Raw genomic sequence first — 25,397 nt, 5'->3', positions numbered from 1 at the left:
GCATCCCTGCTGAAGTCCTAAAGTGCTGCAAAGAGATCATCGTCACTGAGCTGCATGAAATCCTTTGTCTCTGCTGGAGAGAAGGTGGAGTACCTCAAGACATGAGGAATGCAAACATCATCACGTTGTACAAGAACAAAGGCGACAGGGGTGACTGCAACAACTACCACGGCATCTCTCTCCTTAGCGTTGTAGGAAAGCTGTTTGCCCGAGTTGCACTAAAGAGGCTCCAGGTACTTGAAGAGAGCGTCTATCCAGAATTGCAGTGCGGATTCCGAGCCAACAGGTCCACCACTGATATGGTATTCTCCCTTAGACAACTGCAGGAGAAATGCAGGGAACAACGACAGCCGCTCTTTATAGCCTTCATAGATCTCATGAAGGCTTTCGACCTGGTCAGCAGGGACGGCCTCTTCAAGATTCTCCCCAAGATCGGATGTCCACCCAGGCTCCTCAGCATCATAAGATCTTTCCACGAGGACATGAAGGGCACTGTTGTCTTCGATGGCTCCACATCAGACCCCTTTGACATCTGAAGCAGAGTGAAGCAGGGCTGTGTTCTTGCGCCAACCTTGTTTGGGATTTTCTTTGCTGTCCTGCTGAAGCATGCCTTTGGAACTGCAACAGAAGGCATCTATCTCCGGACCAGATCAGATGGAAAGCTCTTCAACCTCTCCAGACTGAGAGCAAAGTCCAAAGTCCAGCTGAAATGTCTTCATGACTTCGTCTTTGCTGACGATGCAGCTGTCACTACCCACTCTGCCAAAGATCTCCAGCAGCTCATGGATCGTTTTAGCAAGGCCTGCCAAGATTTTGGACTGACGATCAGTCTTAAGAAAACACAGGTCATGGTTCAGGATGCGGACTCACCTCCCTGCATTACAATATCTGCACATGAACTGGAGGTTGTCCATGACTTTGTGTACCTTGGCTCAACGATCTCTGACACTCTCTCGATACCGAGCTAAACAAACGCATCGGTAAAGCAGCTACCACGTTTTCCAGACTCACAAAGAGAGTCTGGTTCAACAAGAAGCTGACGGAACATACCAAGATCCAGGTCTACAGAGCTTGCATCCTGAGTACACTTCTGTACTGCAGCGAATCATGGACTCTTCGCTCACAACAGGAGAGGAAACTGAGCGCTTTCCACATGCGCTGCCTCCGACGCATCCTCAGCATCACCTGGCAGGACAAAGTTCCAAACAACACAGTCCTGGAATGTGCTGGAATCCCTAGCATGTATGCACTGCTGAAACAAGAGAGTGCCCTACAGGTAGACCACAGCTGCAATACAAGGACATCTGCAAGAGGGATCTGAAGGCCTTAGAAGTAGACCTTGACAGGTGGGAAACCCTGGCCTCTGAGTGGCCCGCTTGGAGGCAGGCTGTGCAGCATGGCCTTTCCCAGTTTGAAGAGACACTTGGCCAACAGACTGAGGCAAAGAAGGAAGGCCCATAGCCAGGGAGACAGACCAGGGACAGACTGCACTTGTTCCCAATGTGGAAGGGATTGTCACTCCTGAATCGGCCTTTTCAGCCACACTAGATGCTGTTCCAGAAACACTATTCAGAGCGCGATACCATAGTCTTTCAAGACTGAAGGTTGCCAACTGGTATAGAAGAAAGGATTTGGGCAGGTGCAGCTCAACATGGAAGTGTTTAAAAAGCTGCACCTGCCAAAATTCCCTATTCTCTTCAGAGCCCAAACCTATGCAACTTTGCAGCACTGATGCAACACAGCCCCAAGGTAAAGGAATAAATGTTCCCTTACCTTGAGGAGGCCTCTGTGACTGCCCCCCCCACTGCACTTTGCAGTGCGCACTCCACAGGCACAGCTGCATCAGCCATGGAAATCTGGATAGGATTGGGCCTACAGAGGCTAAAAGTATTGGCACTCTGTCCCCCTTAGGATCTGCAAACCCTACTTAAGACTGGCTTGAATGTGGGGACGGGGGCCAGGCTGGATCAGGTGTGTCAGTTGGGGATGAGGAGGAAATCTTGGCTCATTGTTGTTGGAGAAAGGGAAATGGAAATTCAGGTGACCTTCGTAGGTGGCTAAAAGGAGGAGAGAGATACGAATTTGAGCTGAAGCAACAAAGTGTCTTATGTGGCACCTATCCATCATCACATCCTGTGGCAGGGAGTAGCCAGACTCTGGCTAAAGAAATATTTTGTCTGTCCTAACTCTCCCGACACCCAATTTGAGTGGCTGACCCCTGGTTCTGGTGTTGTGTGAGCGGGAAAAGTATACCGCTCCATCCACTCTCTCCATCCCAAGGCATGCAGACCAGACACCATCACCCCATCCTGTTGCAGGGAGTTCCACAGCCTGACTACAAGCTGGGTAAAGAAATATTTTCTTTGGTCTGTCCTAACTCTCTCAACACTCAGTTTGAGTGGAAGTCCCCTGGTTCTGGTGTTGTGCAAGAGAGAAAAGAGCACCCCTCTATCTACTATTACATCGTGACAAGGAGTTCCACAGACTCATTTACACTCTGGGTAAAGAAATATTTTCTTTTGCCCCCTAGTTCTGGTGCTCTGTGAGAAAGAAAAGAACGCCCCTCCATTCACTCTCTCCATCGCAAGGCAACTAGGCCAGATGCCATTGCTGCATCCTGTGGCAAGGAGTTCCACAGACTCATTGCAACCTGGGTAAAGAAATATTTTCTCTGGTTTGTCCTAACTCTCCCAACACTCAATTTGAGAGGTTGTCCCCTGGTTCTGGTATTGTGTGAGCCAGAAAAGAACACCCCTCCATCCACCTCTCTTGATCCCAAGGCATGTAAGCAAGACACCATTGCCACATCCTGCAGCAAGGCGTTCCACAGACTGATTACACACTGGGTAAAGAAACATATTCCTTGCTCTGTCCTAACTCTCCCGACACTCAATTTTAGCAGATGTCCCCTGCTTCTGGTGTTGTGTAAGAGGCAAAAGAGCATGCCTTGTATATAAATACTATACAAGTATATAAATATTTGTATATAAATACTGTTAAAAATAATATAAATACTATATATAAATATATATAAATAAATAATAATAATGCCCCTATCCACCATCACATCCTGTGGCAAGGAGTTCCAAAGAATCAGGTACACTCTGGGTAAAGAAATTCTTTTGTCCGTCCTAACTCTCCCAACACTCAATTTGAGTGGACATTCCCTGGTTCTGTTGTTGCGTGAGCGGGAAAAGAACACCCCTCCATCCACTCTCTCCATCCCAAGGCATATATGCTAGATGCCATCACTGCATCATGTGGCAAGGAGTTCCACAGACTCATTTGGAGGGAAGGACACCCTTCCCTCACAGCAGAGCCACCCCTAACACCCAATGGGGGACTAACAGGTGGGGGGTGGGCTTCCTCAGCCCCACAGTCTCCTTCAGGAGCAACTCCTATACACTCCACCACATCTATCCACTCTATGGGGCGGGGGGCATTGGGGCCGAGGGGGGAGGACCCCTCGAGGCCACAGCAGAGGCTGCTCCCCCTGTCTCACCGGGTTGGCCTTCACTTCCGCCATCGCTCTCCAGCCAAGACCCGACCGGCTTACACCGAGGCACAACTGCCGTCCAGTATCTTTAAGCTCCACCAGATGCCCGGATGTTTCGTTACCATAGCGACCACACACAGACGAGCTCGTGGGCGTGACGCGGGCCACGCTGAGGGAAGTGAGATGACTGGCCGCCGCAAGGCCAGTCGGGATAAGAGCGGTGCCAGGAAACGCAGTTCCGCCTTTACGGGAAGCGTTTGATCCTCTCCCTCTCTCTTCCCGCCCCCACCCCCTCCTTGAGCTCGCCCAGAGACTGAGGGGAGCGTGACCAAGCGGGTGGAATGGACTGCTCCACTCCAGAACTCGCAAGGGGGGCGCGCGTGTGCGTGAAGTTATCTGTGTTCACGTCCCCCGCAACTAGGAAACACAGAGCAGCAGGCACAGACCGGACCGAAAATTCGTCTCCCGGCTGTGCCCGCCTTCTGTTCAGAGGCGTTCCCTTGTTGAAGCAGGGCCGTTCATTCAAGAAGGGCCTCTCGCCCCCCGCCCCTTGTGTGAAGTGGTACAGTCCCCCCCACCTTTCTCTTGCACAGGGGAGCTCATTACTGCTCGCTGCTGGGGAGAAGCTTTTCTTAGCCCCTCCTGGGCAGTAACCTTTGTACACGTGTAGAGGTGTTGATATTATGGTATGATACACGTGTCCAGGCATTCATTCACCTTACTAAAATATTTAATATTTTAAAAGTATTTAATTAACATTAATATTTCACCTTAAATACTTTAAAAATATGTTATATATAACAAATGTATGCATATATATATATACACACACACACACACACACACACACACATATACATAAAAGTATAAAATATATGTATTTATATATACTTATAAAATATACATATTATATACAAATATAGATGTACTTATAAATATTTATATATATTTATATTAAATATTTTAATAAGGTGAAATATTTAATTAATATTAATTTATTTTAAATTAATCAGTATTTAATTTAAATATTTATTTAATGTTTAATATTTCACCTTTTTTAATGTTTTTTTAAAATATTTAATATTTTATTAATTAATATTTAGATATTAAAGTACAATTTTAATATTTTAGTGTATAGCCAAACTTTTTGGCAGGAGGGACACATCTCTCTGACACTGTCGGGGGCTGGGAAAAATTAATTTACGTTTTAAATTTGAATAAATTTTAAAAATGAATATATTAGAGATGGAACTTATAAGAATGAAGGTCTTGCAATAGCTCATGGTCTATAAAAGGACTTTCACAAAGCAAGGCCAGCCTTTCCTTCACAGCCACTACTGCATCACAGATGTGAAACAAGCAGTGGAGGGGCCCTCGTCCCACAGCTCACACAAGAGGGCCAGAGTTCACTGGCAATTGGGGGGCTCTCAAGAGGGCCAGATTGGGAGTCCTCAAGGGCCCCAAGTGGCCCCAGGGCCAGGGTCTGGGCACCCCTGGAGTAATAAGCCATATATTAAGACAGTGTTTCTCAGTCATGAGCCAATTTCAGGTGGGTCCCCATTCATTTCAATGTGTATTTTGTTTTTAATATGTAAGACTTGATGCTAACATGGTATGGAATTGCTTTGGGAGGGAATGTTATAGCTGTGTACTTTTTACAGGCCACTATGTATATGCTTTTAATTGTTATAGTAAATGGAACTGACATTCCTGAGTGTGGATAGGATTGCAGCCTAGGGTGGTTAAAACTCTTCCCTCTTGATCATGTCACTTCTGCTCATGATATCACTTCTGGTGGGTCCTGACAGTTTCATTCTAAAAAGTGGCCTCAGTGCTACAAGTTTGAGAACCACTGTTAAGAAATAGTAAATTTAAATGTTGCTCTTTAATTTTAATTTAAATAAAATAAAAAGAGCAACATTAAAATTTAATGTTTGATTGCTTTTTTTTAAAGATGCTACTCATAGTGAAATTGTTTGTTTTTTTTAAGTTGTGATTTTGTTTTTGTATATTTTTAAACTCATTGTTGTAAGCTGCCTTGGGTCCCTTTGTGGAGAAAGGCAGGACAGAAATGCAGTAAATAAAATTGAAAGATAAATTATATAAAATAAAAATACTTTTTAAATACACTGGCCTATAATAAATACACACACAGGTCTGTGAGAAGCTGAAGCAGAGTTAAGCCATTTCTGCCCAACATTGCATATACACAACAGGGGCCAACTGTGTACACCTGTGGGCCAGGCAAAAATGTTAACTGACACTAGGGGGGGGAAGCTTTAGACATACAACATCCTCCTCCTACCCTGGGCAGGGAGGGTAGGGGTAGAGCTACAGTGTACAGAAGTGATGTTTTAGTGTTAAGTCAGAGGCACTGGAAAAAAACTTTTAAGTGCTACCTCTTTTTCTGGTGGAATAAAGCAGGTACAAAGTTTGCATAGGTGGCTTTTACTTTGCATGTACAGATGCAAATTACACATTTAGTGAGGTGAAGCAGAAGTGGGTGAACCACCAAGTTGAGTTGACGTCAAACCTATGATCCAATTCTGTACAGTGCAACAACTGTTTTGGCCTGTAATGTGGTTATCGCTTTAAGGAGCTGGTAACATCCTCAGTAGCTGCAGCTGGAACTGTGTGAAGAGATTCATAAATTAGATAAAAATTTGTGACACAGCATATGGACAGTCTGTTTTCTATACCTGTTAACCTGTTCTCACTTTTCATAAAATATTGGAAATTGCAGTTAGGTTTCTGCATCTGGAATTTGATTAAAGCTTGAGACATTTTGTAGCAACTGCTTTTAAATAAAAGTATCTCATCACTAGTTGCACTGAAACCACATTATTCCCCCTCCCATTTACAACTACATTTGTGGGTGTTTTTTTTTTAAATTTAATATCCATAATCAAATTTTGCAACAGACCTGACATCTAAATTTCAGAACTGAAGCTGTAACAATGAGCCACAGCGCTTGACATAAAATGGATAGAAATAGTTGAGACTCAACTGTTAGTGACCTTTATGATCAAGATGGATGGCAAAAGGAAGGTGCTGTTTCTATGGAAACAGTCCCCAACTGTGCAAAGAGCATTATCAAGGCTAAGTTGGTAGCTACCCAGAAGAAGCAGTTTTTATTCTCTGAAGCTCGTCTCAGACTCACTTTAGGGAGGAGAGCAGACAATGCTCACTAACACTGCAAATTATCATACCAAACATTGTTTAACACACACCTTGAAGGAAAAAACCATTCCGACTGTAATACAGCTAGAGGCTGTTTTTGTAGAGAAGTAGAGAAGACCTGATCAAGTGTGGTTCACTGCACATGGTTGGCTTTGAATCAGCTAGGCTAATATATAATAGTCTCTGCCTGCCACAGGCTTCCTTGGACAAAAGGCAAAATCTGAACAGGGAATGCTCGCTCAGTGACAATGGAAAATACGTCTAAAACACTCATGGTAACCTCCTGGTCACCACATCACAGTGTCAGGCGCATGCTAGGGGACAGTTGCATGGATAGGGCCAATTGAAGGCTGAATTGCATTGTCATACAGAACCAAGGCTAACACATATAGCATTGGTACATCCATTTCTGAGAGGAGGCATGTATTGCAATTTGCATGTAGGAGAAATGCACTAAAAGCTTCATCAGACCGGCTAGTTCTGAACAGCTACAAATCCCACCATGTCTTTGAAGTTGGCCAACTCCTCCCCAGCTTATTTTAGCACCCATATTCCACAATGAACATTTTTCTAACTTACATACCAAGATACACTTGGAATGTTTACCCATTCCATGCCCACTGTGCCCACCAGTTTACTTAGCGATCTTTGGAAGTGTCTTAATTGAATGGTGTGGGACAAGTTCGAGCTTTTAAAATTAGAACTGCAATGGCATCATAACTTCAAAACATGAGTATCTAATGCAGCAAGCTTTCCCAAAGACTAGAAATAATGCTTGCCTCAATTAAAGCCGAGAAAAATTACTGCAAGCAAACAAAAAAACTAATGAAATAACAAAATAAAAGTTTATTAGAATTAGGAACGCTTTCTCTCCCTCTGTTTAGCCTTAACACGGAACAGTCCAGCAGTTACAATGAAGTCTAAGAACAGTTATTTCCACAGCATGAGGTGCTCTCTAGATGGAAAATTAGATTATGAGTCTTCAGCCAGCCCCATCAGATTGTCTTACCACTCCCAAAATGCTGAATAGGATCCTGTACACTGAAAGATTCTTCCATAAACTCCGTTCTGGTCTCACACAATAATTGATTTCTAATACAGCAGTTGCACTAACACATTTCAGGGTTAAATGGTTTTGAAAAAATTAAGACTGTCTGATACATATGCTACAAAAACCAAAACAGCTGCAGCAAATTAACTGGAAAGGGGAACACTAAATACAGATCAGTGATCACACTCTGCTCTCCTGTTTTGTGTGGTTAGAGGCTGTCTTTCATGTAGTTCATGATAAACTCAATTCAAATTATTCAGTATATGGCACCAGCCAAAGCTTGAGAGTAGCATCTTCACTGCCAGGTATGTCTTTTAAGGAAAGAAGGTTGCTTTAAAGGAGGGAGGGGAGAAGACCAATAAGCAAGCCTTTTGCAAAAGCTTCAATTTAAGTGATTTCTTTCCAAAGCCCACAGTTTTTATAGAAGTTTTCCAAAACCAGGTGAATGATCTTCAGGAGTATAAAATCCAAACTATAATTTTGTTGTTGTTGTTGCAGGGAGAAATGGCAAGAGCAAGGTGTTTATAAACAAGAAATCCAGAAAAGAAATAAAATGCTGAAAGCATGAAAACATACTTCTGATTCACACACCCACACAGCATGGCCACTTGTTCCAACCTACTTCCAGGAGATGATGCCTTTTTAAAAAAGCTTAGATGGGGAGGGGGAGCCATTGAAAAGTCTCTCTTAGCTGAACTGGAAGTTTTCTATCCATTGTGGGTGGTGGCACACGAAGGACACATAGAAAAAAGCCTCGGGAGAATATTTTCTCAAGCAGCAGCCACACCAAGCCCGTTCAATGGAGTGGAATTTTTTCAATATTCACACCCACTCTGAAAACTACGACTCTTCTAGTGCAGCCTTACTAAGGGAGAACCGAACACCCTCTACATGAAAAGTAGATGCACATTCTGCTTCCAGGAAATTGCGGGTGAGCTGCAAGCTAGCTCCGTTACACAAAAGTGTGAACAGATGTGAAACTCATCTTCTGACTGTGCCATTCAATACACAAGCCAGGCAACATTAGCCTGAAGTCTTGTGCTCATTCGGTAGAATTCTTTTCACTCTCTTTCAAACAGCAGACACTCAAACATACCACAAACATTCTGCAATTCCCTTGTTTCAAAAGGTCTTCGCCAGGCTGCACAAGGGGCTACTGTGCCAGAAACACAATCTAACACACCAGTTGGTGCATGGAACTAGCTGAACAGATCCCTTGGATCCTGGCAACAGCCTCTACCCGCAAGAGGCTAGCAGAAGTAGCCCTATGAGCTCATTTTTCATGCAGATCCCTTTGAAAAGAGATCAACTGCTTCAGCAGACCCAATTCTTTTCTCTTTACTCTTTCATGTTAACACTGCTAGGGTGGAAAAATACCACAAGAAGGAGCTCCTATGCAGGAGTAGATTTAATAAACTGCTTCCAACCAATGCTTTAACATAGCTTTTATTACAAAAGACTATAAATGATTCTGTATAACCAAAACTCACTCACTCTTCCCTCCCATGGGGAAAAGAAATACCCAATGACTTCAGAGACTGCAGACCCTTGCAACTAGATAGAATGTTTGCTTTATCAGGCACTTTTTTTCCAAACAACCAAGCCCCAAAACATTAACCACAGCAGCTCCATCTTTGTTTTCAGTGTTATGCAACTGACAAAACAAGCAACAAGGAATGTTCCATTTGAACACTCAATCCACAGAGAAAAGTCCGAACACTTCCTATGAATGACTATGAACCAAGTGCAGGATGGATGCCAGACGTGCATGGAAAATGGCTAGGATGGTCAAGAGGGGTGGTATTCTGAGCAGAGAGAAAAAGCAGCCAGAATCACTACACTGTCATTTCCAAATGTAACACACACCAGGGTTATCAGTTTGCATCAGAAGCTGGAAATGCGAGTGGGACGGTGTCCGTTGCCAGCAATGAACACACCCAAACCACGGAATCTTCACAAAGGAGCTGCGGAAGGAAGAGAAACCAAAATTTCTCCCACCACTTGAGAGAGAGAAAAAGAGTCATTACAGCAGCACACACTGCCCCCATCCCAATCCCAGGTAAAAAGCAAACTGAAAGAAAATGCACAGCAAATAGACATAATCTTGAAGATTTTTAAAGAATAAATATTTTTGTAATTAAACATTATGCAAACACGTGCCACGCTTGCTCTTTGTCCATGCATATGCGCTATTTACAATTTTGAAAAATACTGTGTTGTCCTCTTTGTTTTAAAAGTCATATACAAAGTTTTTCCTTGCTGTGTGCCCCTCCTCCCCTCTCCCAAATCCTCTTTACAATAAGCCAAACATTCACCCATGAACTGGTACATGTGTGAGGGGAGCGGGCGGGGGGGCAGGGAGGGGAAAATCCCATACCAAAGTACATCAAAATGGCTGGTTGGACATGAAAAGCAGTGTCAAGAAACTGTTTTAAATTTCATCTGTAATACGCAGAGGAGAAAGGAAAAAAGTCAGCTCGGAGAATGAAGCTACGTTACAAGTTAAAGTTGGAGGGTTTTTTTAGTGCGTCTGTCACACTTACTGGCCACCTAGAATACTGTTGTACAATGGTTTATCTACCTTTTTTTATTACAATATAATTTACTTAAATTTTCCATTAACAAAAACAGAATTCCGGTACTACAGACCAGCGGTGTAATAGGCGTAGTGCCCCTTTTTGTGTGTGTTTTGCTTTAATTGTATGAGCACTCTAGATGGTAAAAGGTTTTCAGAGTTCGTTTTATGCAGGCCAATCTCAGTCCTCAATGTACTCCCACAGGTCCTTCTCGTAGCCTTCATGCACATGCTGCAACAAAACCCTTCGTCGACTCTCGCAGTATCTGCACGGACAAGAGCATATAACCATCATTAGATAGCAAGATTGGCAATTTTTACAAGCCATGTATTTCAAGGTAGTATGAAAAGATTAGGTATTAAGGGTCAACACTGAGGCTATTTACCCTTGCCTAATCCATCAGGAAAACCAATACTGATACAGAGCTTCCCATCTGGCTGAAGGACCAAAGACAGGCTTCACAATGTGTACACTATGGTAGACCAGGCAAGGCTACACAATCCAATATTAATTCTAAAACATCTGCTTAATTCTAACCTGCTAAAGGTTAAGCAGCCCTTGGTATGATGATCCAGAACCAAAGCCTGTAATTGTGGGAGAGAATCTTGAAATTTCCTTGGCTGCAAATCAACCAAGCAGCCACCTGTGAAGATGTCTGCTTCTTCTATTCTTTAGGCCCACTTAGGTAACCATATTCTGCAGTTGTAGGACATATGTTTCTCCACGAGTGGTACAGGTACCACAGTGGTACTTGAAGGGCCCCTGGGCACCTGCCACGCAGCAGCAAGACCAGGAACATGACACAAAACAGCAGTAAGAGGCTCCAAAGTATGCTTTTCCATGTTCGAAAAAGCCTTCCCGACTGGTGTTTGTCATTTCACATCTGGCCTCCTAACATAGAAGTAATTGGCTGGTGTCATCACCAGTTACTTCCACTGGTACTTTGAATAAGTGGACCACGTGCAGTGGTACAGCAGAGGACAAATCTTGAGAAACTCTGATCTAGAAGAATTCCAAAAGGTGAGGAAAGAACATGGCACACACCATTATCTCCAACTGCCAATTTCTCTGTGCTCATTAAATAAAGTGCTACCTTCCCCTTCAAAAACTTCAGTCACATTACAAGTATTATACAGAATCTAGAGTAAGTTTCCTCCTTTCACTCAACAGTGCAGCAGGAGGGAAAAGGAGGTGCCAGTTCTGCTTCTCTCCCAGAGTTAAGCACCAGAAGATTCTAAAAGGAACCTATGAAGAGCCAACAAGCCCTCAATTAGACCTTGTTGCACTGCTCATGCTAGCTTGGTTTTCCCCATGTGTTGCAATTTACTGCTGGGTTCAGCTGCTTAATTCAAACTGTAGCAGCTGATCAGGAAACTTGGCAGAAGGCCAACAGCAAGTCAGTAGGTCAGGCTCCCTCCCCCACAAATTACACCTGAAGGAAGCACTGGCATTTAATCTCAGCCATTTCCTACCAATTAGGCCATCACAAAGCAATTTAATTCAAGGGTCACCACAGACCTGGGATGGCAACCATGCTCTTTCAGCCATCTGCTCTGGCTCCTGCAGGCTGGGATTTAAAGGGGCAGGACGGGCGGCTGCTGCTTTCCCCTTGGGGGGAGCAGGAGATTGTTCTGTGCTGCAGGGGAGGAAAGGGGGGGCTTGGCTGCTCCTGCCTGGGAAGATGGTGTGCTGGGGCTTCACCTGCTCCCGTAATGCGCTGTGCGCCCTCTACGTCGTGTATATGGTGAGTGTGGCTGACAGCAGCCAGGCTCCCCTCCTGGCTTCCTGCCACCCTGAGTGTGGCTGGCAAGGGGTAGGAGCGCCAGGTGGGTGGGCTTCCAGTGGGGGGTCGGTGGGGGGGCGCAGAGGCAGGAGGGGGAGCCCAAGCAGGGCTGCCTGGGTGGGGGGAGGCAGGGGCAGCTCCCAGGAGAGGGCAGAAGGCGCCTGCAGTCCCCTTGTGGGCATCTCCTGTGCACACAGCTGTGGGGTGGGGCTTGGCACAGTGAGGCAATGGGGATGACCTCACTTTTGTCTTGTAGGGCAATAGGTTAGGCAGAGCAGTGGGGGGGGGAGTGTTGACTTTGCAAGGGTGGGTGGGAGGGGAAGAGGGAGGCTGTGGAAGGGCTGCCTGTGTAACTCCATCTTTACCTTGCTTTTCTGGGGTGCCATGGGGAGCAGGAGGGTAGAGATGGGGCTGTGGGAGCCTTAGAAAGGGGTGCTCTTTCAGGAGCAAGAAAGATGGGGGTTGACCTGGGGAAAATGAAGAGTGCTAAATTCAAGGGTGCCGTCTTAGCATGCACCGTCCCAGTGTGTGCCCAGAGGTCCTCTTTTTCCAGGACATGTCCTATTTTTTAGCCCCATGTCCTGGAAAAGAGCTTAAATGTCCTGCTTTCCCCTGTGAGCAGGCAACGCATCCCCTCTTGTAATTAATAAATTATATGTAATACAGTTTTAAATTCAATAATAAGTAATTTTAAATTAGGCACATGAGATCAATAATACAATATATAATAAATATATAATCTATATATTGATTAATATAAAATAAATATAGATGAGTGTTTTTAGCTTTTATTTTGTGGTCCTACATTGTTCTTCAATATCCTACATTTGGGGGTGACTTGTCCTCTTTTATTGTTATGACATCTGGTCACCCTGTGTGTGCCTCAGAGTGCCGTCTCAGGGCCCAATCCTATCCAGTTTTCCAGTGTCGGTGCAGCCATTCTAATGGGGCATGCACTGCATCTTGTAGTGGGGAGTCAGTCACAGAGGCCTCCTCAAGGTATGGGAACATTTGTTTCCTTACACCTGGGCTGCATCAGTGCTGGAAAGTTAGATAGGATTGGGCCCTCAGTCAAGATATATCTATCTTGACAATAAGTATATTGTCTGGTTAGCACAGGAAGGTGAGCTTGCAGCAGATCATAAAGGTAAAAAAACTATATATGCAGTGTTATCTTCATTTTAGATGTCAAAAGGGTTTTGTGGCTCCCGAGATTTTCTTTTCTCCGGAAAACGGGTCCCAATGGCTCTTTGAATATTTAAGGTTGCTGACCCCTGCCACAGACAGTCATATGCAAACCACCAATTTTCAAAGGAGAGTGTACCTGTACTTATCTTGCACTTTCTGCTTTATGTCTTGCAGTGAATCTTGGGATATATCTCGTTCCAGATACCCAGAAAGGACCTCGGTAGCATTTTCCAGATCTGCTTGATTATTCTAGAAAAGCAAATACAAGTACCTGTTTAATATTCTAGACAGTTCCTCAAACTGGAGCACACCACAAGACTAATGCCAATGGCAGGAACAAGGTTTGCAGGAAGTGTCCTCTTTCATAAGCTCACAAATATAGTGGAACATTGTGCACCAGTGGACAAGGACTTACTTTTGGACTGCAAACAGTCACTATCTTGAACAATCACAAACAGATGGCTAACAAACAATTCCTTCAGACAATACTACTAACATTCCCCCCTTCCATTAGCAAATCAGTTTTAATGCCTTATCTTGAAGGCAGGTGACAATGTATAGTACTAAAACCAACTCTTGGTCAAAGCAGTACTTCATACCATGCATGCATTCCCCTTCCTTGCTTCCTAAAAATGGTATTACATAATGTGTGATGTCTCCTTGACAAATACTAAGCATTCTGAATAAACCCAAGCTAACTGTTCTCTAAATAACTAAGACCAAAGTCCTTAATAATGTTTTTATTTATAGTATTTTAGATAGTTTTTCAATAAACTCCCAGATCAGTGGTTCTTAAACTGGTCAGTCATGACCCATCAGCTCATGTAAACTTTCCCAGTGATCATGCTGCGATCCGTTTTAACATGCACATTGGGGGAAGAATACCAGGCAAATCTCTAACAAAAACCCTTGACTTCCAACGGGCGGGCTTCCTTCAAATGAGGAGGCTGGTTAGAAGGAGGTTGAAAGGGAGGGTAAAAAGAGTCCAATCTCTCCAGAGTGCATGGAGGCTGCTTAAAACAGTAATAGAGGCCCAGCAGAGGTGTATACCGCAAAGAAAGAAGGGTTCCACTAAATCCAGGAGAGTGCCCGCATGGCTAACCAGCCAAGTTAGAGAGGCTGTGAAGGGCAAGAAAGCTTCCTTCCGTAAATGGAAGTCTTGCCCTAATGAGGAGAATAAAAAGGAACATAAACTATGGCAAAAGAAATGTAAGAAGGTGATATGGGAGGCCAAGAGAGACTATGAGGAACGCATGGCCAGCAACATTAAGGGGAATAATAAAAGCTTCTTCAAATATGTTAGAAGCAGGAAACCCGCCAGAGAAGCGGTTGGCCCTCTGGATGGTGAGGGAGGGAAAGGGGAGATAAAAGGAGACTTAGAGATGGCAGAGAAATTAAATGAGTTCTTTGTATCTGTCTTCACGGCAGAAGACCTCGGGCAGATACCACTGCCCGAACGGCCCCTCCTGACCAAGGAGTTAAGTCAGATAGAGGTTAAAAGAGAAGATGTTTCAGACCTCATTGATAAATTAAAGATCAATAAGTCACCGGGCCCTGATGGCATCCACCCAAGAGTTATTAAGGAATTGAAGAATGAAGTTGCAGATCTCTTGACTAAGGTATGCAACTTGTCCCTCAAAACGGCCATGGTGCCAGAAGATTGGAGGATAGCAAATGTCACGCCTATTTTTAAAAAGGGAAAGAGGGGGGACCTGGGAAACTATAGGCTGGTCAGCCTAACATCCATACCGGGTAAGATGGTGGAATGCCTCATCAAAGATAGAATCTCAAAACACATAGACGAACAGGCCTTGCTGAGGGAGAGTCAGCATGGCTTCTGTAAGGGTAAGTCTTGCCTCATGAACCTTATAGAATTCTTTGAAAAGGTCAACAGGCATGTGGATGCGGGAGAACCCGTGGACATTCTATATCTGGACTTTCAGAAGGCGTTTGACACGGTCCCTCACCAAAGGCTACTGAAAAAACTCCACAGTCAGGGAATTAGAGGACAGGTCCTCTCCTGGATTGAGAACTGGTTGGAGGCCAGGAAGCAGAGAGTGGGTGTCAATGGGCAATTTTCACAATGGAGAGAGGTGAAAAGCGGTGTGCCCCAAGGATCTGTCCTGGGACCGGTGCTTTTCAACCTCTTCATAAATGACCTGGAGACAGGGTTGAGCAGTGAAGTGGCTAAGTTTGCAGACGACACCAAACTTTTCCGAGTGGTGAAGACCAGAAGTGATTGTGAGGAGCTCCAGAAGGATCTCTCCAGACTGGCAGAATGGGCAGCAAAATGGCAGATGCGCTTCAATGTCAGTAAGTGTAAAGTCATGCACATTGGGGCAAAAAATCAAAACTTTAGATATAGGCTGATGGGTTCTGAGCTGTCTGTGACAGATCAGGAGAGAGATCTTGGGGTGGTGGTGGACAGGTCGATGAAAGTGTCGACCCAATGTGCGGCGGCAGTGAAGAAGGCCAATTCTATGCTTGGGATCATTAGGAAGGGTATTGAGAACAAAACGGCTAGTATTATAATGCCGTTGTACAAATCTATGGTAAGGCCACACCTGGAGTATTGTGTCCAGTTCTGGTCGCCGCATCTCAAAAAAGACTTACTGGAAATGGAAAAGGTGCAAAAGAGAGCGACTAAGATGATTACGGGGCTGGGGCACCTTCCTTATGAGGAAAGGCTACGGCGTTTGGGCCTCTTCAGCCTAGAAAAGAGACGCTTGAGGGGGGACATGATTGAGACATACAAAATTATGCAGGGGATGGACAGAGTGGATAGGGAGATGCTCTTTACACTCTCACATAATACCAGAACCAGGGGACATCCACTAAAATTGAGTGTTGGGCGGGTTAGGACAGACAAAAGAAAATATTTCTTTACTTAGCGCGTGGTCGGTCTGTGGAACTCCTTGCCACAGGATGTGGTGCTGGCGTCTAGTCTAGACACCTTTAAAAGGGGATTGGATGAGTTTCTGGAGGAAAAATCCATTATGGGGTACAAGCCATGATGTGTATGCACAACCTCCTGATTTTAGGAATGGGTTAAGTCAGAATGCCAGATGTAGGAGAGGGCACCAGGATGAGGTCTCTTGTTATCTGGTGTGCTCCCTGGGGCATTTGGTGGGCCTCTGTGAGATACAGGAAGCTGGACTAGATGGGCCTATGGCCTGATCCAGTGGGGCTGTTCTTATGTTCTAATGTCTTTTTGCTTAGTGTTGAGATACATATGAACAATGGTTGTTTCTCTCCTGCATGCCTATAAATGTTTCATGCAGTGGCTAAGGTATCTGAATTTGCATACAGTTGGACCCCAGTATCCAAGGAGGATCCATTTGCAGACACACACACACCCAGATATCGATATCAGTGGATAATGAAATCCACAGGAGGGCCTCAAGAACTTCCCAGACATGATCAGAAGCATCAGTGTTCACAAGGAGGTGATCGGAGGCATGGGGAGGCCTCTAAAAGGCACTTCTGGTTTTTGAGTTGGATCAGTATCTGGATGGATCATTAGGAAGGGTATTGACAACAAAACGGCTAGTATTATAATGCCGTTGTACAAATCTATGGTAAGGCCACACCTGGAGTATTGTGTCCAGTTCTGGTCGCCGCATCTCAAAAAAGACTTACTGGAAATGGAAAAGGTGCAAAAGAGAGCAACTAAGATGATTACGGGGCTGGGGCACCTTCCTTATGAGGAAAGGCTACGGCGTTTGGGCCTCTTCAGCCTAGAAAAGAGACGCTTGAGGGGGGACATGATTGAGACATACAAAATTATGCAGGGGATGGACAGAGTGGATAGGGAGATGCTCTTTACACTCTCACGTAATACCAGAACCAGGGGACATCCACTAAAATTGAGTGTTGGGCGGGTTAGGACAGACAAAAGAAAATATTTCTTTACTCAGCGTGTGGTCGGTCTGTGGAACTCCTTGCCACAGGATGTGGCGCTGGCGTCTAGCCTAGACGCCTTTAAAAGGGGATTGGACAAGTTTCTGGAGGAAAAATCCATTATGGGGTACAAGCCATGATGTGTATGTGCAACCTCCTGATTTTAGAAATGGGTTATTTTTAGATTTTTAAACCTAAAACCTAAAACCTCCTGATTTTTAGAAATGGGTTATGTCAGAATGCCAGTGCAAGGGAGGGCACCAGGATGAGGTCTCTTGTTATCTGGTGTGCTCCCTGGGGCATTTGGTGGGCCGCTGTGAGATACAGGAAGCTGGACTAGATGGGCCTATGGCCTGATCCAGAGGGGCTGTTCTTATGTTCCCTCGTCCCTTTAAGGGGTGGGGGGAAGGGGAGAGGCAGGGAAGTGATTCCCAGGATCATGTGGGGGGGCCGAGGGGGTGCTTTCCACTTTATGTAGGGAGGGCTGCAACAGGCTGCAGGAAGTGAGGGGAGCCCTCCACAGCGCTCCCCGAGGCTGGGAATCATGAGTAAAAGCAGGGGCAAAGCACTTCCGTTTTGCAGGAGGTGCTTTGCGCCCACTTTTACGGATGATTCCAAGCCTCAGAGAGTGTGCGTATGGCTCCCCGCAGCTTCTGCAGCCTGCTGCAGCCCTACCTACATAAAGTGGAAAGCACCCCCTTAGCAATGCGATCCAGGGGATCACATCACTGCCCTAGCCCCTCTCCCACAAAGACTTACTGAGGGAGTAAAGAACCCTCAAATCTGAGGAACACTGGTCTAGAAAATGACTTATTTAACAATCCAGAAGCCAACACCAACACACACACACACACAAACCTGGAACCAGCTGGCACTCTTTCCAGAACTACTTTCAGAATTACTCAGAACAATTTCAGAACTACTCTCATTCTGGCTACTTTTTCCAGAACTCTCTTGCACAGTAATAATTCTGCTTGGTCATTATGTACCATATGAAGTAATCAGCATCTAGGATTTACTTATTTTATTCATACATACAGCTTTGTTTCTGTTCCCGTCTGCATCATGTCTGAGACTATAAACCATTATTTTCAACTGCATGCGCCTTTGAGTACTTTGGCAAAAAAGAAATATAACTAATACAGTAAAAAATCAACAGTGAGAATCTCTAGTAACAGTCACACACAATGGAACTACGATTTTACCCATCTATAAAAGAATAACATTCCCAGGAAAGAGCATTTCACATCTTTGGACTTGCCGAACAGAAAATACCTTCAAAACAGACTCAATGAAAAATTAAGTGTTTGCTATGGAGTATGCAGCTTAAGGGCTGTATTCTCATTCAACCAATGAGACAGGCATGCACAAATCATATGGTACCTAAGCTTAAAAGTATACACATGAAATGACAGAAGAAAAGAGAAGTGGAAGCAGTAAGAGGACATGTCATCTCCCCTTGCAAACACCTACATGGTGTTTGCCAGGACTCAATGTTCAAATGGGAGCTGGTATCTACCCCACAGTGTGATTGCAGGTTTTCCCACCAAACCATATACCACACTGTGTGGCTGCAAACTGAAGATATATACTGGCCCAGGGTCTAACTTTTTCAACGAAGGTAACTCTGTCCTTGAATGGCTGGATGAACTGGACATTGATTTTTGATCTAGCTTAATTGTTATATAAGTTCATGTATTATATGCCATATGCTAAATAAATAAATCTCCCTTTTCCTCTTTGGGATTCTTCTCACTGTGCTAGGCACCATGCACAGGGACAGCATATCTTCAACAAGACCTTCTCCCCTCCTCCCCAAAGATTGTTTTTTCAAGATGTCTAGCAAACTCTCCTTACCTCAAAGATAATGGACTGATTATTCTTTTTGAGGTAGAAGGCAAAGACGTATGTGTACATGAGTGTGGCACGACACTGGCAGAGGACATCAACTGCTTTCTTCAGGAACTGGACCTCGATCCACGACATGTTGTGCTGCTGCATCTCTTCCATTTTCTGCTTGACTTGGGCATAGAGTTTGTGCTCAAAGCGCAGGCTCTGCATATGGTTCATGTAACGATTGCAGTAGAAGAGGTACCTCTGCAGGGCTGCTCTGGATCGCTGTGTTAATTCCCATTAGGGAAAAAAAAATCAATAGTTAAAACAAAGTAATAGCAAATCACTATAAGGAAGAACCAAACACCATTGTGGCATAATTCTTTATTCCAGCAGGTCCCACAACAGACCATGTCTTTCTTTCCACATAGGAAAGAAAGGTTGCTGCTGTTTGTAATCTAAGGTCATGCAGAAGGTATTAAGAAACCAAACCTGCAATACTTTACAGAAAGAAGTCATGTTCAAAAACAAGCAATTTGATTTCCTTTAGAAAAGCGTTCTTTAATAATATATTCCATAAGAGTCCGGATCAGCTGTTCCCAAACTGGTAGGCTGCAACACATGAGCCTGGGAAACACTTTTTCCCTGGCCTCTTAAGGAGTGGGGAGGGGGGAAAGGCAGCAGCTTAATCCCCAGGATTACACCACTGCCAGGGACAGAAAGCGTTTTTTCATTTACTTCCACCTGCCTGTGCCAGCCTCCGGGGGTGCAGGGAGCTCTAATGATGTTTCTGCAGGGCTCCAAGCCTTGGAAAAGTTAAAAATAGTAATCGGAAACCACTTCCGGTTTCACGATTGAAAACCGGAAGTGGTTTCCAGTCGCTATCTTTAAAATTTTCCAAGGCTTGGGGAGCCCTGCAGAGGTGTCTGCATCCCCCAAAGGCCAGCACAGGCAGATGTAACCTGGCATGTCCTGGGGGTTGCATTGCTGCCTTCGCCCCACCCCTGCAAAGACTTAGTTGTTCCCAAACTTCCAAGGACAAGTTTGGGAACCAGCTTTCATGCCACAGATATTCCATGGGATTGTGCAGCTTATTACAGAAGTATCCCTCCTTACAAACATGTTTGTAAGTACAGTAATGGCCCCATCTCCATTGCTGTAGCTGTCGGTTTCACTGTGGAACTGCTCGGAATGCTCCTAAGCAGCTTTCATACACAGCAGCACCAATTGCAAACCTAAGCCAGGGCTGAAGGTGTTCTTACAGAAATTTAACTTGACTAAAACTAAGGTAGGTCCTGTGCATATTCCATAAGAAAACCATGCAAGCACAAGATCTGGGAGTCAAAGACCCATTCTGAGCCACCCCAAGAACTTGTGCTTGCCTGATGGAATTTTACCTGATAATGAACAATCCCATCCCACTTCCAGACCACCAGAAATCCAATATTCAAGTGCTTTAGAGCACACCAATTTGACTGTAGGCAATGTCTGCAAACCAGGGTAAAACACACAATCCTTCCTAGAGAAATGCTAAAGTAAGTGATCACCAAGAGTTATGGACTCACCTCTTGGGCATCTCTGGCTGCCTTTGCATCATCCTCATTGTAGCGATTACAATTGTACCTGGAAGAGATTTTTATGATCATTTGTTTTGAAAGCCATTCTCATTTCAAGATCATGATTAGCTGCCTTTTACTAGTGCCTCACAGGAAGATAAGCTCCTCTGATACCTTTTACAGGACCCAAGCCATAACATTTGAGCAGAGGTTCAAAGACTGGCCCCATCTTCTCATCCTAAAGGTAGTAGGATTAAAAGAGAAGTTTTTTTCATGCATATCCTTCAGCTACTGTTTTAAGCTGTTATGCTTCTAGCAAAAACCCTCATGCAGAGAAGAAGAATGAAATACGCCCATATAAACAGGCACATGACAAAGGCTGGGAAGCATCAATTTAAACTTACCAGGCAGAACCATGAGGCTCCCAAGGGCCAAGACAAACCCAGCAAAACTCTGCTTTACAATTCTGGTTCCGACAGACCATGTGGTTGCAGCCTCCGTCCTTTTCAATGGTCACATGGCATTTGGGGCATTCCTGCAAGGGGCATAAAAACGATGAGGAAAACCATGAACACAAGAAGATCCTTCCCCCTCATTTCGAACTGAACAAAGGATACCAACTACAACAAGATAGTTTGAGATTTTAAGAGAAACATAATGGATGCAACAGCTTGGCTTCTAACACACAGGCAGGAAAGTTTCACAGAAAATCTGCACTAAATATGGTTCATACATGAGAAGCGTATAAAATGTTAAGGTGAACTTTTAAAATGTTTAATTAATTTTAAATACTTAAGAAAGGTGCACTTAATTAGAAGCAGATTAAAATAAAATTAAGAGAAATTCTTGTAAAATTGCAAATAGCCAGTACCATCTTAAAAGTCCATCCCTCCTGTGAAAGAAAGAGCGGGAAATGCTTCTAAGATTGCCTGTCTGGTATACACAAGATTTCCCCTTTCTCATTCTCTATTTCTTTTCAATTTTTGTTGTGTTGATTTAATTCCTTTGATTTCTCCCATTTGTTTTTATTTCTAGACATAACAAAAATTGTGCTTAATAGATTATATTTATAGATGTATATCACTACTGTCTGCATATGCAAATGCATGCAGATTTATATCAATTAATGAATTACACCCTGTAATGGATTAAATGACCAAAACTTCTTTAATCTGATCAAGATTATAGTAATTGAGATCACTATAATTTCTCATCTGTTTGGTACTTTTATATTAAACATTCTGCACTTACCAATTTAAGACAGCGAGCAAACATACTTTGCTCCCACTTGCATTGGATGATCTTACAAAGCATGCATGTAAACATCTTCAACCTATACAGTATTCAAGAGTTTTCTAATCTGGTACCTCTCTCCAATTTAGGATACAAATCCTCATTTTACACAGCAGTGCTAGACAAAAGCCTGGACCAGTGATTTTCAATCTTTTTCATCTCACACTGATATGGCTTGAAAATGCTCAAGGCACACCATCAGGTTTTTGTGACAACTGACAAGGCACACTGTGCTGCCAGTGGGAGGCTCACATCCCCTAATGCCCCTACTAATAAATTTTCCTCTCCCAATTTCCTGGGGCACACCTGTGGAGCATTCATGGCACACCAATGTGCCACAGCACACTGGTTGAAAATGGCTGGCCTAGACAGTTAGCACCTCTGGGCTTTACTGTAAACTTGAGCTAAAAAAAGAAAGATCCAAAACTGCTACCCCATCAATTACACATGCAGGATTTGTAACTAGTGAGAGGACAACGGTAGTTTTAAGGCTTGATGTTGATATTAACAGTGTGCCTCCAAGGAAAAAGGAGCACTGGTAATGAGCACTTTACTACGGTTTGAAATGGAAGCCAAACCTTTGTGTTTGCTGCAATCCAGTTAGAAGTTTCACTGTCATCATCACATTTCTTAATCCACTTCTTTAACCACTGTTAGGAAAGGGAGAAGAAAACTGTTCCAAAGTTGTCCTATTGAGATCTTATCACCAAATACCAAAGTTTAAAATGTTACCTAAAACACCTATTTGCATCCCACAGCCTCCACAGAATAAAGCATATATAGCTCATATCTTATGAGACAACTGCTGTCCCTACAGACCCAACACCCTAAGAGAGGAAACTTCGATGTCAACATTCTCATACAATTGCCAATAAACTGGATTAGATAGCTATCTGATCATAAAATAGACTAGACAGTCAACTTGAGCAAAACAAAAGCCATTTGATTACTGAATCCAGGAGACAGTGATTTAAAGACCAATTTCTAATCACCGTCCTGTACACAATATTGCGTATGTTTCTACTATTTGGATGTCCTTCAATTAATAATAAATGTTTTTTAATGGAAAAACATACACACCAGGTCAAAGAATACTTATTCTGTGGTGATAGTCAAACTTATTTTAAATCTATTTGGTCGTCTAACCCCCTTACTTTTCAGAATGAGCTTGCTGCTGCTTTGATATTTCAGCAGAAAGACTGTATTCACTTTGCTGCCCCTTTGCTCTTAAGAACCACCTGAGGAAGTTGTAAATGCTCACCTTGCACTTAACAGGATCATGCCAGTTTTCACCACAGTTAAAGCTGCAAAAATAAAAAAGTGTATACATCACAGGGTCTGCAGTTAAGCGACCCCATCACCTGGCAGGTTCGTCTATGACAGGCCTACAAAACGTGTTACAACATAACGTGCCAGGCGTACTTTATCAGCAATGTACTAGGGCTTCTTGGGTGCTGGACCATTTTTTTTTGTCATCCAAGGTAGAAAATAACAGTTTATCAGATCCCATAAGTGGGCAGGATTAGGCCTACTGAGGGCAATTTGGGCAGGCCTGCTCTATCATGTGGGTATGCCTCCCATGGCAGTTTTATCATTTCAGGGTCACATGCATGGCTTTTAGCCACAAGAAGTGCAAAATCATTACAATTCAAACAGAAGAAACACTTGCTTACCAAAACTGACGGCCACATTTACAGCGAACAGGCTTAGCATCAGGATACTGTACTTTTACAACATGGTGACAATCTGGAGCAGGACACCATTTTAACAGTCGATTGCACTAGAAAAAGAAGGCACACAGTCTTAACATGGAAGACCAGTAATTCCAAGTTACAGTCCAGCCTTGCCTTCCAACGTCCTAGAATCATAATTTTATCCCACTCCCACATGTGTTCAAAGAAGTGTCTTTGTTCCTCTGTCTACCCATACTGCCCCCAAACTCCTGAATGTACAAAGACAACCTCACAGAATCAGTTATGAAGGGAGTACCAAGACTACCTAGGCTAATCTCCTTAATAAAACCAACTCAACCTAGATCAATTTGGTCTTCATCAGCCTTTCCCACTGCCTGTCTGCAAAGAGTTCAAATAATGCAGCCAACAGGTATATACCCCCCTCCCCGAAGACAAGACAGGATACTCTCTGGCCTTAAGAGATCTCTTTGTACATCTTGAGATACTGATCCAACTTAGAAAAAAAAAATGAAATTGAGCTCAAAACCACCAATCAGGCAGTTCAGCAAGAAAGTTCTGAAATGGCTCATCCTCTATTGCATTCAGTGGTTAATTTATAGAGAGTCACACTACTGCAATAACTACATAAGGCACACTTGACTGGTATTCAGGTTACACAGCACACAAACTATGGGCCCTCCTGAATTTCATGCAACTCAGCATGAATCTCTGGCTGAAGGCTAGGGGTATTTGGGGAGAATGCACAAAGGATCACATGCAACCTGCAGTGATTTTGCAGCCCTCTCCCTATTAAGCACCACTGGCCATTTTACAAATGTCATTTGCAGTCTTTTAAGGTTGACCAAAAAAGTCAACATATGAATCTCCTGGGGTCTAAAGCGAGTAAAGTTCTAATATAACTGTTTAGATATTACTCTGGTATATTAGATCCTGATCACGAACGATCATTATTTATGGTCAATGAATATTCCCCCCCCCCCAATAGCACCTGTTATTCTCAGAGGATTGGTCATGTATTAAGTGGTAAAAACACTTGTGGCAACTTACATTTGGAACTATTAGAGAAGGTAATCCCTTTAATAGCTGTCTATAACAACTACACTAAACCCTGGATTTCAGATTTCTGTTATAGAATACTTTCATAAGCAATACTCCCATTTAAGCACTTTTTATTTCAAGGAACATTATAGTTAAAACATTTTCACCTATTACTTGCCAAAAAGCCCAGCACCAGATCTCAGATTGATTTTCCTTTTTTGAAAAAGCTCAATGTGATTAACAGAGAAGGCCTATTCCCACCAATAACTCAAATTTAACCCCTTTCCCTCCTCTGCAGCCACACATACAACTGCTGTTCAAGAGAAGCAGGATAACTGAACACAAACCCACAACCAGTTTCTTCATCAAGCAGTTTTAAACCTGAACTCACCTCTACAAAACTATTAGTTATTAAATGCTGGTACTTTAATTTAACTTTTGAATCTGTGATCAGGCGCCTATGGAAAGAAGAGAGGGAGAACATTTTACTGAACATGTTTACAGTCAAGAACTGGCTGCCACCTTCTACATTAGCAATTCTTGTCAGAAGTCATAAACCAGGTTATGCACTTTACAGACTGCATTATTTTCACTTTCAAGTAAAGGGACTGCAGGCCTTCTAATTCTGCAGTTAGAAGAACTTAATGCTCTTTTAAAAAAAGACTGTTTGGGGATCAGATGTTGTTATCTCTCCCTCCCACACCACCCCCGCACTCCCCTGACACAATGTTTTGCTTATTTTAACTCAGCATTACTTGCACATATGACAGGTATTACCTACAGAGTGGCTGAAACAGCGTTTCAGAAAC

General features: G+C 43.6%; 2 protein-coding genes across 2 annotated transcripts in view; both read right to left on the bottom strand.

Moving 5' to 3' along the window:
- The window catches only part of BBS4 (Bardet-Biedl syndrome 4), a 51,513-nt gene extending 47,878 nt beyond the window's left edge, over positions 1–3,635 (bottom strand). Inside the window, exon 1 of the mRNA XM_066635482.1 lies at positions 3,503–3,635. Within this exon, the coding sequence (XP_066491579.1) occupies positions 3,503–3,526 (24 nt within the window). The 5' untranslated portion in view covers positions 3,527–3,635. The remainder of the gene's footprint in view (positions 1–3,502) is intronic.
- A 3,864-nt stretch (positions 3,636–7,499) lies between these two features.
- The window catches only part of ARIH1 (ariadne RBR E3 ubiquitin protein ligase 1), a 45,165-nt gene continuing 27,267 nt past the window's right edge, over positions 7,500–25,397 (bottom strand). The window contains exons 6-14 of the mRNA XM_066636001.1: positions 24,980–25,046; positions 23,530–23,636; positions 23,118–23,160; positions 22,435–22,506; positions 20,968–21,098; positions 20,573–20,630; positions 19,032–19,292; positions 13,411–13,523; positions 7,500–10,568 (exon numbers count right to left, since the gene is read on the bottom strand). Coding sequence (XP_066492098.1) covers positions 10,484–10,568; positions 13,411–13,523; positions 19,032–19,292; positions 20,573–20,630; positions 20,968–21,098; positions 22,435–22,506; positions 23,118–23,160; positions 23,530–23,636; positions 24,980–25,046 — 937 coding nt within the window. The 3' untranslated portion in view covers positions 7,500–10,483. The remainder of the gene's footprint in view (positions 10,569–13,410; positions 13,524–19,031; positions 19,293–20,572; positions 20,631–20,967; positions 21,099–22,434; positions 22,507–23,117; positions 23,161–23,529; positions 23,637–24,979; positions 25,047–25,397) is intronic.

This window comes from Tiliqua scincoides, chromosome 8 (assembly GCF_035046505.1).
Source record: "Tiliqua scincoides isolate rTilSci1 chromosome 8, rTilSci1.hap2, whole genome shotgun sequence".
Lineage (NCBI taxonomy): Eukaryota > Metazoa > Chordata > Lepidosauria > Squamata > Scincidae > Tiliqua > Tiliqua scincoides.
This window is presented reverse-complemented; position numbering and strand designations above follow the sequence as displayed.